This window comes from Ascaphus truei, chromosome 2 (genome assembly GCF_040206685.1).
Source record: "Ascaphus truei isolate aAscTru1 chromosome 2, aAscTru1.hap1, whole genome shotgun sequence".
Classification (NCBI taxonomy): Eukaryota; Metazoa; Chordata; class Amphibia; order Anura; family Ascaphidae; genus Ascaphus; species Ascaphus truei.
In genome coordinates, this window is record NC_134484.1 from 352,730,189 (window position 1) to 352,742,786 (window position 12,598).

General features: G+C 43.2%; 1 protein-coding gene across 3 annotated transcripts in view; it reads right to left on the reverse strand.

Moving 5' to 3' along the window:
- Nucleotides 1–12,598, reverse strand: part of SCRN1 (secernin 1) — a 56,372-nt gene that overhangs the window by 2,272 nt on the left and 41,502 nt on the right. For 2 of the 3 annotated variants that reach the window (XM_075586869.1, XM_075586870.1), the window contains exon 8: nt 9,128–9,287. In XM_075586869.1, the coding sequence (XP_075442984.1) occupies nt 9,129–9,287 (159 nt within the window). In that variant the 3' untranslated portion in view covers nt 9,128. Of the gene's footprint in view, nt 1–8,773; nt 8,883–9,127; nt 9,288–12,598 lie in introns of those variants that run through there. The other variant, XM_075586868.1, reaches the window with a different exon arrangement.

Genomic DNA, 12,598 nt, shown 5'->3' on the forward strand with positions numbered 1-12,598 from the left:
CTAAAAGAAATATTCAGAAAAGATTAATATGAAACAGCTGTACAGCAAAGCACTGTCTATAGTATTGAGAGATCTAAATGGGTATACTTGGAAACTGAAGATCTAAATAGATTTAGATATCTATATAAATACCAGACAACCCTACTAATAGTTATACCAAGCTGATATGAACTACAGCAACTTACATGTGCAAGACAGACCCATGGTTTGCGTATACATGATTAAGCTTTTTATTACTTCAAAAGGGAACATTGACATGCTGAAATTCTAGTAAAATGTTTTTGCACTGACAATATTTAATACATATGAATATATATGATTATGCCTTTTTTTTCAGCTGTTTATTTTTTGTAAATTTTCAGGGTACAGAAATAAAAAGAAAGAGTGGAAAAACAAAACATGAATATAGGTATATACAACATTGCATTTTGCCGGGAATCAGAGCTGTTGTTAAGGGGTGTCAAGAATGTTCCTGTATATTGTTATAAGGCAACTCGAGACCAGCTCTTGTCACCATCCCCAGCGAAACAGTAAATGTCCCCTATGTGGAACATAGGAGAAACACATTTAAAAAAAAAAGAGAGAAAATAAAACCCAGAAGAAACCCGAGGCGGGGAGGGGGTCTTAAACCTTGCATCTATGCGACTGAATTGTTCCTCCACACAGAGAGAATATGACCACTTTTGGGCAAACCTCCAATAGACTGTCCAGGTTGCCCCAATACAGTATTAGGTCTGTGTCCAACTTCTTGCACTAGCAATGGGGCCCCCACCTTGTTACATTTATGGGTGGTTTCCCTGAGGTAGGCTGTGATGCTTTCCATGGTGTGAATGTACCAAACTCTAGTCTTTCTAGTTACAAGATGTGGTACTTCCTGTTTGTTCCAGCAGGCCGCCATACAACATCTTGTAGCCATAAAGATATGAGAGAATAGGTCATATGATGTTTTGGGCATGTTCTTGGGGAGGGTCTCCCCAAAAGGGCCAGCCAGGGGTTTTCTGGATAGTGCAGGCCCAACATAGAATTTGCTAAAGTAAAGGTCTGCCCCCATACCACCTCTATCCTTGGACAGAACCACCAGATGTGGAAAAGGGACCCCGTTGTCCGCAGCCCCGAAAACATCTCGGTGAGTTCACGTTGTTAATAGTTTGCATCCTAACAGGTGTAATAATAACTTGTATGCATTCTCCTTTACCACTGTGCAAATTGAGCTAGAGGCCGCTGCAAATTCCTGCTTCCCATTTTGGTATAGAAAAACAAAAAGAACGATTCCTGCGCACCTACCAATTAGGCTAAAATAAAATAGTGAGCTCATGAATAAGGGTTATTTGGTTAAACCCTCTGGCCAAAGCATTATAAGCCTGCAGCCCCGTCAAGGCATAACCAAATTTGCAGGTACCTGCACTGAATATATGTAATTATTGTCCCATGGACTAGTGGAAAATGTGAGAAAGACCTGAAGGGGTTAAATAAAGCATATGCAAACTTCTATAGGGAGGAGCGCGGTAATATGTACAGTCTTCCACAAATATTAGGCCAATCCTTTTCCTTGCTGCATACACCATAAGGGAATATGAATTAAAGCTGCAGTTCAGTCTTTTTTTTTTTTTACATTTATTTTTTTACTTCAATAGTTTCATGTGTGCAATCTCTAATTACCTAAAAAACTGTATAGCTGTCGGTCAATTTGTTCCCCATGTATTGACAGGCGAAATTTGGTGACATAATTAGAGCTGGCATATGTTTTTATTTGCTTCTGTCAGTCAGTGGAAGCTCATGAATATTCATGAGCACTCCTGCACTGACATGTGCTAGAGTGAGGGCAGGGCTGACAAAGGGGTGTGCCAGGGCTTGTGACAGGACATGAAGGGGCGGTGCCTTAGCAAATGGCTGTAAAAATAGAATACAAGAAAATTGGTCTTTCAAAGTTGTTTTTTTAAAAACAGAAAATGCTAAAAGTATTTTTTCTTACTACAGAACTGATTTATTAAAAAAAAACACACATGCAGGATATTGACTGAACTGCAGCTTTAATATAGTGTCACTGAAACGTCACGGGGGTAGGTTTATTGGCTCATCTGCTTTATATAGAAGTTCCTTGGAGGTGTATGTCTCCTCCCTTCAGAACAGAGCCCCTACCAATTTTCCAATTAGTACAGGTATAATACACCTCAGTGTCAGTCTGCACATCACCCTCCATTGAGGAATAGGTGAATGTATAAGGCGGACAGAAAGAAATATGTGTAAGTTTTACTATATTCACACCAGGGAATTTGTGCACCCACAGTTTACCTCTACAGTAAGGTAACTATGATACTGGCTTTGGCCAGATTTTAATTGCACTACTCGCAAAAGCATATGCTTTATTTAACCCCTTCAAGGCTCTCACATTTTTCACCAGTCCATGGGACAATAATTACACATATTCAGTGTAGGTACCTGCAAATTCGGTTATGCCTTGACGTGGCTGCAGGCTTATAGCGCTTTGACCAAAGGGTTTAACTACATAACCCTTATTCATGAGAACACTATTTTATTTTAGCCTAATTGGTAGAAGCGCAGGAATCATTCTTTTTCTATATGTAAGGCCTATCTTTTTTACCTGCAGCAAACTTCTATAGGGAGGAGTGCAGTAATATAGTCTCCCATTTTGGTATGTATGGGCATTTGGCATCCAAAATGATATTAAGGAGCAATTGGTATATATTTATTTATTTATAAAATATTTTACCAGGAAGTAATACATTGAGAGTTACCTCTCGTTTTCAAGTATGTCCTGGGCACAGAGTAAAACAAAATAATACATGGTTACAAATACAGTTACATAAATGAACAAGGTATACATTATATACAAGACATTGCATGCACAGTTAAAGAAAATATTAAAGTGTGAGACAGCCTTAGATTTGAAAGAACTTAAGCTGGTGGTGGATATGAGAGTCTCTGGTAGGTTGTTCCAGTTTTGGGGTGCACGGAAGGAGAAGGAGGAACGTCCGGATACTTTGTTGAGTCTTGGGACCATGAATAGTCTTTTGGAGTCTGATCTCAGGTGATAGGTGCTGCAGGTGGTAGGGGTGAGGAGCTTGTTCAGGTAGCTGGGTAGCTTGCCCAGAAAGTATTTGAGGGTGAGACAGGAAAGGTGAACTTTGCGCCTAGACTCTAGTGATGACCAATCTAGTTCTTTGAGCATTTCGCAGTGATGTGTGTTGTAGTTGCATTGGAGAACAAAACGACAAATTGAATTGTAGAGGGTGTCAAGTTTGCTAAGGTGGGTTTGAGGAGCCGAGCCATATACTATGTCTCCATAGTCAATAATTGGCATTAGCATCTGCTGTGCAATACGCTTTCTGACCAGGAGACTTAGGGAGGATTTGTTCCTGTAAAGTACCCCTAGTTTGGCATAGGTCTTGGTTGTCAGGGTATCAATGTGCATCCCGAATGTTAAGTGGGAGTCAAACCATAAGCCCAGGTATTTAAAACTAGTGACAGGTGTTAGGGTGGTTTTAGCGTTGGTTCTAATCAGGAGCTCAGTCACTGGAAGCTTTACACATTTAGTCTTGGTCCCAAATACCATTGTTACCGTCTTGTCAGTGTTTAAAAACAGTTTGTTTTGGGAAATCCAGTTTTCGAGTCTCAAAAAGTCAGACTGAAGTATGTGTTGAAGGTCAGAGAGGCTATGGCTGTGTGCATACAGGATTGTGTCATCTGCATACATGTGTATTGAGGCTTCCTTACAAGCTGTGGGAAGATCATTAATGAACACTGAGAAGAGTAGGGGCCCCAGAACAGAGCCTTGCGGGACACCACAGGTGATATCCAGGGGGTTGGAGTTAGAGCCTGAGATGGACACATGTTGGGATCTTCCTGATAGGTAGGACTGAAACCAGTTTAAAGCATGTTTCCCTATTCCAGAGCTCTGGAGTTTGTTAAGCAGGATAACATGATCAACTGTGTCAAAAGCCTTTGCAAAATCTAGGAATACTGCACCAGTGAGTTGTCCCCGTTCCATTCTGCACTGGATTTCATTGCAAACTTTTAGCAGGGTAGTTACGGTGGAGTATTTGGGATGAAACCCAGACTGGAATTGGCTAGGGAAATTTGTCTTGGTGTAGAAATCGCTTAATTGGGAGTAGACACATTTTTCCATAACTTTGGATAGAATTGGGAGAAGTGAGATTGGCCTGTAGTTTGAGACAGTGTTTTTGTCCCCACTTTTGAAGATTGGGACAACTCTGGCAGTTTTCCAGGTCTTAGGGATATGGCCTGCAGACAGGATAGAGTTGACTATGGATGCAATTGGTTTGGCAATGGCTGGGGCACCAAGTCGTAGGAACCTAGATTGTAGTAAGTCGGGTCCACATTGACTGCTTAGTTTTAGTTTGTGGAGCGCTTGTGTAATCTCCTCTTCAGATACTGGGCTAAATTGAAAATTGTGGGCAGTGTTGGGAGGGGGTGGGACTATAGGGGTACTCCCAGGATGAGATTCAGGTTTGGGGTTTGTGCTGCGTTTCGCTAATAAGTTAGTGGCACACCCCACAAAGTAATCATTGAATGCATTTGCAATGTTAGTGGGGTTTGTCAGAGTAATATCCCCCTTAGTGATATTACTTGGTTGTTGATGGTTAGGAGCCTGGAATATATTGTTGATAACCTTCCAGAAGTTAGCTGGGTTTGATGTATTTTGGTGGAGATTGTCAGAGTAATATTGTGCTTTTGCATACCTTGTTTGCCTTGTGCACACGTTCCGCAGGCATCTGTAGTGATTGAGATCCTTGGTAGTGCCAGTTACTTTGTAGCTTTTCCACAAGGCATCCCTGAACTGGTAGAGTGCTATAAGTTCAGGTGTAACCCATGGAAGGTGGGCCCCCCGTACCCTTATTTTGCGTAGTGGAGCATGGGTATCGCAGAGTTTTAAGAACTCGGATTGGAAATAGTCGAGCGCAGAGTCAGGGTCGGGAATTAAATCGATTCTGTGCCATGGGCAGTTGGTAAGGTCATCCAGAAACTGTTGTGGGTTAAAGTTTTTAAATGTTCTAGTGAGGAGAACTTTAGGGCTTGAACGGGGCGGTTTAATTTTCCTTACACAGTACACTATTGCATGGTCACTGAAAATATCAGGAAGGATGCCAGAGGATTGGATTCTGCTGGGGTTTGAGGAGAGAGTCCAGTCTAGCAAGGAATGGTTATGCGACTTCAGGTTTATTCGTGTGGGTTGGGAAATGAGTTGCGATAGGTTAAGTGACTTGAGTTGTATCTGGATTTTGTGGTTTTTAGGGTCAAGCCAATTGAAGTTGAAATCCCCTAGAACTAGCAGCTCACCATTCTCATTCAGAGAGGAAATGGAGGCAAGAAATTGGGTGATATCAGTCAAGGATTGTAGAGGGGCTTTAGGGGGGCGGTAGATGCCAGCAAGCAAGATGGGCTTAGAAAAGGGGAGGCAGATTTTGCCAACTAGAGTTTCAAAAGAGGGAGGACTTGGTGGGCAATGTAACAGTGTAAATTGTAAGGTGTCTGCAATATAAAATAACACCCCTCCTCCTCTCTTTGACCTATCTCTCCTAAAAATGGAGTATCCCTGAATGGCGATATTTGCATCAGGGGTTTTAGAGGATAGCCATGTTTCTGTAAGAACGATGGCTTTGGGTTTATGCATAAGGCACCATGCCATTAGTTCATCCAGTTTGGGCAGCAGGCTCCGGATGTTTATATGGGCGACAGATAGCCCATTTTGGAATTTAAAGGTGGAATTCTCAGGGGCATGGGACAGAGCTGAAATGGGAGGACCTGGGTTAGTTTCAATATCACCTGCTAGAGAGAGTAATAGTATGAGTAGAAATTTGGGTAGTTGTTTGCAAGTTGTAAATTTGTGGTGTTTGCCATTAGAGTGAGCAGTGGTTGGTGTGCTGGTTTTTAGAGTTCTCCACCAACATTCAGTAGATAGTGCAAGGCTTTTGAGTAGTCCAGGGTGTATGGTGATGTTGGGTGTGGGCAAGGATGGAGGAGTTTGTAGTGGATAGAGGGAGTAACATCTCCATGAGGCCAGGAGAAAGAAAAAAGTTAGAAGACGTAGCAGGTTCATGATGCCAGAGGTAGGCAGTGCTGCAAGGAGCTGTTGTGAGCAGAGTGAGTGTGTGCAGACTAAACAGCAGGGGTGGGCCTGTACCTTGTCAAGTGTTTTGCTGCATTGCAATGCTAGGGTCAATTCAGGGTTTCAGTGTTTTGTGCAGTCAGTTTTGGGAGAGGCTGCAGTGAAAGAAGTTGTAAAGGGGTGGGGGGTTAAACTATGCAGGCTAACAAGCATGGGATCATAGTGTGATCTGAATAGCTTACCGTTTTATAAGCGAAATCAAGCCTTTATCAAGGTATCTTTCGAAGAAAATATCCTCAAAATAGTTCACCCTTGCCGAAGACGCTACTGAATGCATAGAACTAGCAAAATGCTTAATTTGGAGGTATCTAAAAATTTCCACTATTAGAATCGCGTAATTCTGTGAAACGTTTGAGGTTGTCACCGTTAATCACGTCACTGATCCTCGTAACCTTTGCCATTTACCAGGCTTAGAACGCCGAGGGTCCTATGCCTGGCTGGCATTTGGGATTCTGGAATAGTGGAACCATGCCAGACCTTTTCGATGAAAGTGGAATTTAAGTAGATTACACACATTGCAGGGAGTTTCTGATTGTGTGGTAGGCGATGGCAGCCTTGGAACAATTATTTTTATCGAGTCAGAGGAGAGAGTTTATATTAGGTGGTGCACCAACCTCATTCCCCACATCAACCCACCTTCTGGTGTTACTGCGAGAATTGTACAGAAACAGTTGGGCTAGCCAAGAGGCTTATAAGTATTTGCAGACGTTTGGGGCTGCGAGCCCTCCCAATGTGGGCGGCCTCTGAAGGATTGATTCTTTAGTCTTTAGTGATTCTTCTGCCACCCTATATGAATCTGGATACACTAGATTGTATGTCCTTGAAATCGTGATGGGAACAAGGATCGGGAGGGTGTGGAATAAATACATTAGGTTCAAGAGGTGATTTATTTTTTACCTAAATTATTTTCCTTATAAATGAAATACTATACTTTTTCCAGGATTCTAGCGAGTTTTTTTTTAAAAACCTCAAGATGTTCGGGTTGTTGGCCGAGTATAGTGAGTCGAATGATCTGGTGATATTGAGACCCAGATATGGGAGAGAGTTTTTGTAGAAGACTTCAAAGTTAATGGATAACAATTTGATCAGGTTCTCGGGGAGATTGATATTCAGGGCCATGGATTTGGCTTGGTTAATTTTAAACCCAGAGATTGCTCCAAAGTGCTTAAACTCCGGAAACAGATTAAAAAGGGAGGCGGTAGGCCTAGATATTGTTAAAAACACGTCTTCCGCAAAAAGTGACAATTTATAGTCTGTGTTACAAATAGTAATGCCTGATATATTCGTAGTCCTCCATATAGTCGCTGCCAGTGGCTCAATGGACAGCGTAAACAAGAGGGGGGATTGAGGGCACCCCTGCCTAGTTCTATTTGCTATGGCTATGGGTTCAGAAAGCATCATGGATCATTTGATCTTAGTTCTTGGGGATTGATCAAGACATTTTACATCTTTAAGGAACTTCCCAGAAAAGCCAAACCTCTGGAGTATTTGGAAAAGGTTTCCCCAGTCCAGTCTATCAAAAGCTTTCTTAACATCTAGGGAAAGCAGCATCGTACGTGTCTTAGTGGACTGAGCCCTACGTATTAGGTTAATGGCTTTTCTGACATTATCTGAAATATATGTAAGTTTTATTATATTCACACTAGGGAATTTGTGCACCCACAGTTTACCTCTATAGTAAGGTAAGTATGATACTTGCTTTAGCCAGCTTTTAATTGCACTACTCACAAAAGAATATGCTTTATTTAATGCCTTCCAGGCTTACTCACATTTGTCACTGTCCAGGGGACAATAATTACATATACAGTATTCAGTGTAGATACCTGCAATTCGGTTATGCCTTGACGTTGACTGCAGGCTTATAACGCTTTGCCCAAAGGGTTTAACTAAATAACCCTTATTCATGAGATCACTATTTTATTTTAGCTTAATTGGTAGGAGCGCAGGAATCTGCCTTTTTGATAATCTGGGGTATGTCTGGAGGGGATAAATCCTGTCTGGACATGATAAATTTGTGAGAGTATGAACACACTCAGCTACATTTTTTGTATACAGCTTCAAGTGTGTATTTATAAAGGACATGGGGCAGTAGCGGTCACAATTCGTAGGATCTTTGCCTTTTTTGAGTATTAAGACAATATTCACAGGAACATTGATGGTGGGATTGAGGCGCCGCCCAGAAATGTGTCAAATAGTCCCGTAAAATGTGTCCCAGACCCGTTAGGCTATTGGTAAACTTTTTTTATAATAAATGGTATCTAATCCATCCAGACCCGGGGCCTTAATGCTCTTAAGCTCCTTAATTGCTGCTGTTACTTTCTCATTAAAGGAGGGCTTTTTGGGGGGTGGTCAAACTGGGAAGTTGGCAAGATTTAAGTATGTCTATAGAATGGCCGGTGTGCCTATCTTAGGGTCAATATTTTTCCCGTCAAATTTTTTGGTAAAACCCTTGAAATTGTTTGGTGGTTAAGGCCGGGTCATGGGTTAGTTCCCGGCTGAGTTCCTGGCTGAGTTCCCCCTAATCATGATTATTTCAGCTAGTGTAGTGTCAAGGTTATTCGTCTTATATTTCTTCTCAAGTTTACTTAACTTTGATGTTAACTCAGAAATAAGCTTCATCCAACATTTTTTCACGTAAGAACCAGCTTTAATAAGAACACCACTTATGACTAAGCATTTTGTTTTGAAAGGCATTATGCCCTTAGCAAGACCTCTTTTAGTTCACTGGAACGCACTGCAAAAGAAAAAGGATGTAGTAATATAGACAGTGGAGTCAATGGTTTGCCGGTTTGCCTTCTGATAATAAAGCAGCTAATGGAAATTTTGTAAATATTAAGAGATTCAAACATTATAATAGAAATAAGTGTAAATCATCGCCATCAATTCACATATGGTCAACATAAATCAGAAATAGAACTACAGTAAAAATGCTTTCATTCTCAAATAGCCCACACAACAAATTGAACAGAATTTGCTTACTTCACTTGTAGAATTTGATTTCTGTGTCAACACAGTCATAGAAAAGGTCCACTACTTCTGCAGGGTCCAACGGCTTTGAGCTGTTCAGTATATCTTCCATTGCCTCCACACCTTGTTTTTCCAGGTCTAGCATGATGTTCATTAGTTTCTCCCCCTGATCCTTGAGAAGACAAATCAGATAGTAGACAAGTTAACATAAAGCGATACATTGTATTACAATATCAATGTAACAAATTATTTTTTGTGCTCTCTGTGTTCACTGGTCATCATAAAAGAGAGATGACAATCGGATTGGATGCAGGGAGCTGGTACGGAATCATTAAATGATCCAATTTGAAATAAATTGTTTCATTCCACTTCAAAAGGCTGAAAACCACTAGAGCAGGAGGATTTTTGAAACAAGGTATATTATGCTTGATAACAGTTAATAGCTTTTTACTGTAGATTCTCCAGGATAATCCTTCCATCACTGGAGTCTGCCAAGGTTTGTACTGGGCGAGTTGCAATGCAAAAATGTAGCTATACTTAGATTATTTGATTTGAATGATCCCTGCTTGGATCTTTGATTTGCATGCTATATGCATTTCAAGTATAAATATACAGTAAATAAAAATACCACTTGAGAGCAAATTCACATGTCTCTCAGGCAGGTCTCAACCTGCCTTTCCCCTTTATCTCTTAGCATACAATGCTTCCACTACAGCCAGGGATTCTGGGTAATGACCTGCACATGAGCACTCGCAGTGACACCTTTTGCATCGAATGCATTTTAATATGGACTCCTATAAGTTTATAGCTGTTGCATTACACAGCTTTGCAGCACAGCCTGTGTTAAAGAAGTGCATAGCCAGTAAACCTGCTCATAGACAGAGAATAAAATACAACCATTAAGTGCAAAGCGTAACATTTCCGCTGGAAAAGATTCACAGCATGTTACTTTTCCCTTATAAGATTTCTTAAAAATACAATAGAAAAAACTAGCAGCTCCCTTGTCCCCGCACCTCCTAGAAATGTTCAACTCCTTCTTACAAGGAGAACAGATCCCAGGCAGTATGTCAGCAGCCAATCTGGCTATCATACATAAAGAGGGCAGAGACCCGCTTCAGTGCGGTAGTTATCGCCCAATATCCCTATTAAACACTGACCTCAAGCTTTTCAGTAAAATTCTAGCAAACAGGCTGAACCCTATTCTCCCAAGGCTAATTCATATAGACCAGGTAGGATTTGTGTCAGGAAGACAGGCCTCTGACAACACCCACAAAATTATTGATATTATAGACCACGTGCACCTCAAACAATCCCAGGCCCTGATCCTCAGCCTCGACGCGGAGAAGGCCTTCGACCGAATCAAATGGTCCTTCCTTGACCAGACGATGCGCCAGTTCGGCTTTTCCGGCCCATTCCTTGAAGGGGTCCGAGCCCTTTATACTAACCCCACGGCCCTGCTAAAACTGCCAGGTGGTCGCTTCAACCCACTAAAAATCCAAACCGGCACCAGGCAAGGCTGCCCCCTATCCCCTCTACTCTTCGCCCTGTCCATAGAGCCTCTAGCCGCTCGGATCAGAGCTGAACCCACTGTAAAGGGCATCCTAGTCGGAGACAGGGAATATAAAATCTCCCTGTTCGCCGATGACATTAGTCTTACCCTATCGGAACCGCTCACCTCCCTCCCCAACCTAGAGAAACTCCTAGACCAATTCGGCCGCCTATCAGACTATAAAGTTAACACAGACAAATCAGAGGCCCTCAATATTTCCCTGCCAGATCCCATATGGATAACCTTGCAAAAGAATTTCAAATATAAGTGGAATAGTTCCCACATCAAGTATTTAGGGATAAAAATAGCGAGCTCATACGGCTCACTATACCAAACTGACTACCCCCCCCCTCTTCCGTCAGATCAAGAGAGATCTTGAGGCCTGGCAGACCCACCAGATCTCCTGGTTCGGCAGAATAGTATCCACCAAAATGAATGTCCTTCCCCATCTGCTCTATTACTTTCAGACCCTCCCTGTCCCTGTCCCGCTAGCAGAACTGCGGAATATCCTGACCCATATTCTGCGCTTCATCTGGCAGCAACGGAGAGCCAGAGTCCCACGGTCGGTACTTCTGGCGTCGAGGACGAGGGGGGGTCTGGGGGCGCCGGATGTAGCCCGATATTACCAGTCAGCCCAGCTGAGGCAGGCGGTGGTGTGGAACAACCTCCCGACCTCTAATTGCTGGTTAGAGATAGAGACGAACCACGCGTCCCCCACCCCCCTCTCAGCCCTACTATGGACCCAAGCCCACAAATGTAGGAAGCCCCTGAGACTCAGCCTGGGGGCGATGAGATGCACGTGGTCGACATGGTTAAAAACCAAAGGGAAATATGGCCTAGCTTCAACCCCCTCTCAACTGACCCCCTTATTCGTGAACCCGGATTTCCCGCCCGGTTGTTCCCGAACCCAATTCAGCCAATTCCAAGGCCTAAACATCAGAGTGTTTGCGGACTTGCTGGAAGACGATGAGGTCATGCTCCTCCGGGAACTGCGAATTAAATTAACGTCCCCTGATCTCCCTATATTCCAATACCTGCAAATCAGGCACTTCCTGAGAACCCAATCCCTTAGTCTAAAATTCCCACCGCGCTCCAGATTCGAGACCCTATGCCTCAGAGGCGAGTACCAAAGGGGCCTCATCTCGGAGATATACAAAACACTGGAGGCGGCTCAGCCCCCCCCCTAACCACTCATATATGCAAAGGTGTAGCGAAGACCTGAACACCAACATAGACCTTGAGGACTGGGAGGATATCTGGGAGGCAGCTACCAAAACATCAATCTGTTCCGTCACAAAAGAAAACATCTACAAAATACTATTTCACTGGTACCTGACCCTGAGTAGACTGAGCCAAATCTACCCAGGCACCCCCGACGAGTGCTGGAGGGGATGTGGTCAAAGGGGGGACATGTCCCACATTTGGTGGACATGCCCGGAGATCCAAAGATTCTGGACCCGGATCCAGAGCCTCCTGACCGAGACTCGATGTAGAAATCCCACTGGACCCCCTGACCTACGTGCTGGGAAAACCAGTTGATGACCTCCCCGCCCCCATAGCTAGACTCACAGCAGCGATCCTAACGGCCGCCAGATGCTGCGTAGCAGCGGCTTGGAAGAAAGTCAAAGCCCCTTCCAGGAGAACAGTAATCACTAGGATAGATGGAATTATGAGTATTGAGAGATTGACGGTAATGCTGAAGCAAAAAATGCCGCAATTTTACACAACCTGGGAACCTTGGCCGGGATCAGGAACCCCGATTCTGACACAAACCTTATCGCAGTCCTAGACCCCAGACCTCCGAACCCCAAAGCTCCCCACCCCTACTATACTCCCCCCCCTCCCCTGTTTCCCCCCCCCTCTCTCTCTTTCCAAGTCGTTCCCAACTATCCACCCACCCTTCGTCACCCCCTCTCTTTTTCACCACTGAAAAT